The sequence below is a fragment of the Oncorhynchus mykiss genome, chromosome 5, assembly GCF_057628025.1.
Source record: "Oncorhynchus mykiss isolate SJ-2025 chromosome 5, ASM5762802v1, whole genome shotgun sequence".
In the NCBI taxonomy this organism is placed as follows: Eukaryota; Metazoa; Chordata; class Actinopteri; order Salmoniformes; family Salmonidae; genus Oncorhynchus; species Oncorhynchus mykiss.
This window is the reverse complement of record NC_143026.1, coordinates 23,757,501-23,760,000: the sequence shown is the minus strand read 5'-3', so window position 1 is coordinate 23,760,000 and position 2,500 is coordinate 23,757,501. Positions and strand designations below refer to the sequence as shown.

The following is a 2,500-nucleotide window of genomic DNA, read 5'->3' as shown; positions in this document are numbered from 1 at the left end:
CCATGTCACTACTCTGTATCACAGGCTGGCTTGGCTTGACTGACAGAAACCATCCAATGGTCACCATTACACACACACACACACACACACACACACACACACGTGCACATACACACCTCTGATGGTTCTCAGCTTATGGTTCATTGATTATCGCCAGCGTCAATCTGGATTCCAGTGGACATTGGCTGTGTGGTGTGGTGCCCTGCTGTGCTGTGCGGTGCCCAGTCAGTGCCTTTGGCGGTCTAATATCCGGGATGGGGCTCCAGCACCATGAATCCAATGACTCAGAGCCTGAGGCGTCTCTCCTCAGATCTCCCCCATCTCCATCTCAGATCTCTGGCTGGGAGATTGACACATGGCCTAATTGCAGCCTGCTGTCATGAGGGGACTTGTTTATTGGCCAAGCAGCTGAATCCAGATCGGTCAATGGGCGACATGAGACATGATTCAGGACGGTCTATTTCCTGTCGAGAAGAGTGGTAGAGTGAGTCGGAGGCCTGGAGTAAGCTCAGTGGAACATAATACATTAGAGTTACAGTATAGAATATTTGCTGCTGTTCAATTGTTGTTTTAATTATGAGATATGCCTATATCTTTAGACTCAAAATGATGTTGATCTCAAGGACTGTCAGCATCCATAGATCTGTATATTCATTGGAGAGTGGTTACATTCCCCTAGCCCCATCCTTCATATTATCAAGGTTTAAAATGATTTGGTTGGTGGTTAGATCTTTGATTGACTGATTTAGTGATTGATTAATTGTTGTTTCTTTTCATTTCCAGTCTCAGAAAGACCCCATGCTGGTGGAGAAGATCATGAATGATCTGGACTCCAACAAAGACAACGAGGTGGACTTCAATGAGTTTGTGGTTCTGGTGGCGGCCCTGACCGTAGCCTGCAATGACTTCTTCCAGGAGAAGCAGAAGAAGAAAGCCAACTAACAGTTAAATCCGAAATGGCTTCCCCTTGCCTATTTAGTGCACTTCTATTGGCCAAAGCCTCATAGAGCTATGACAGGTCTAAATAGGGCTCTGGTCAAAAGTAGTGCACTGCATAGGGAATAGGGAGCCATTTCAAATTGGCCCGTGGATAGAAATAGAATTAGAAACCAACAGAGGTAGAAAGTAACGAATTACAACCACACCCATCATGCTGAACATTGAATACTGTGATCACTTCTCAATTCCCCATGGTCTCAGTGCTACTAAAACCACTACACTATATGTTTGTCAACAGCAGAAGGAGATTAGACTAAAGTCGAAATTATAAATTAACATACTTTTGCTAGAAATAGGATACTTCTGTCCCTCTGACGCATCAAAACAGATGATTTCAAACATGGTGTCACACTACCCTGAGTGCCAGACTGTTTCAGCTCTTAACAACACTTCTGGCCAGAGAACATAACCACAGAGATCTGGCTAGAGAACATAACCACAGAGATATGGCTAGAGAACATAACCACAAAGATCTGGCTAGAGAACATAACCACAGAGATCTGGCTAGAGAACATAACCACAGAGATCTGGCTAGAGAACATAACCACAACGATCTGGCTAGTGAACATAACCACAAAGATCTGGCTAGAGAACATAACCACAAAGATCTGGCTAGAGAACATAACCACAAAGATCTGGCTAGAGAACATAACCACAAAGATCTGGCTAGTGAACATAACCTCAAAGATCTGGCTAGTGAACATAACCACAAAGATCTGGCTAGAGAACATAACCACAAAGATCTGGCTAGTGAACATAACCACAAAGATCTGGCTAGAGAACATAACCACAAAGATCTGGCAAGAGAACATAACCACAAAGATCTGGCTAGAGAACATAACCACAAAGATCTGGCTAGAGAACATAACCACAAAGATCTGGCTAGAGCAGAAACAAACGGGTACCCAAGCTATTGTCACATACCCTGAGGTGATATCACAATAACTGTCTGCTTGGTTAGTTCAATGATTGATTCATTCTGTCATTCATCCACCTTTTTATTGATTTTTGCAATGTATTGTAACTATCAATGTGTCACATCTTGCAAAGAGGGAGGGGGGGGGGGGTATTTCCTGTAAGTCAGTGACATACTTGAGAATGTTCCTTCCATTCTAAAATGTGCTTGTTTCATGAAACCCTTTCTGTCACTTAATGAGACATTTAAATCTAATTACAATTGCACAAGCATGTTTATTATTAATTATTAATTTGCTGTCACATGTAAATGATTGACAGTATATAATCATATGAAAATGATTAGCTTGACAATATTTGTTTTATATTGTGACAGTAACACGGCATAATAAAGTTCTTGTCCCCAAGACCTTGAGTGTGTGTGTTTTAGACTTACTGTATTAGTGTGCGTGCGAGTGTGTGTATGTGCCTGTCCTGTGTGTCCTTCCCCATCACTCCTCTTTGGTGGAGTCTTCTGAATATTTCTCAAGGAGAGGTTGTGCTGTGCTTTTGGATGGTCTCTGTATAAAGCGCCTGGTGATGCGTT

General features: G+C 42.4%; 1 protein-coding gene across 1 annotated transcript in view; it reads left to right on the top strand.

Annotated features, from left to right (window-relative positions):
• s100z (S100 calcium binding protein Z) overlaps positions 1 to 2,321 on the top strand; it is a 4,671-nt gene extending 2,350 nt beyond the window's left edge. Inside the window, exon 2 of the mRNA XM_021601314.3 lies at positions 784 to 2,321. Coding sequence (XP_021456989.1) covers positions 784 to 942 — 159 coding nt within the window. The 3' untranslated portion in view covers positions 943 to 2,321. The remainder of the gene's footprint in view (positions 1 to 783) is intronic.
• Positions 2,322 to 2,500: the final 179 nt, after the last annotated feature.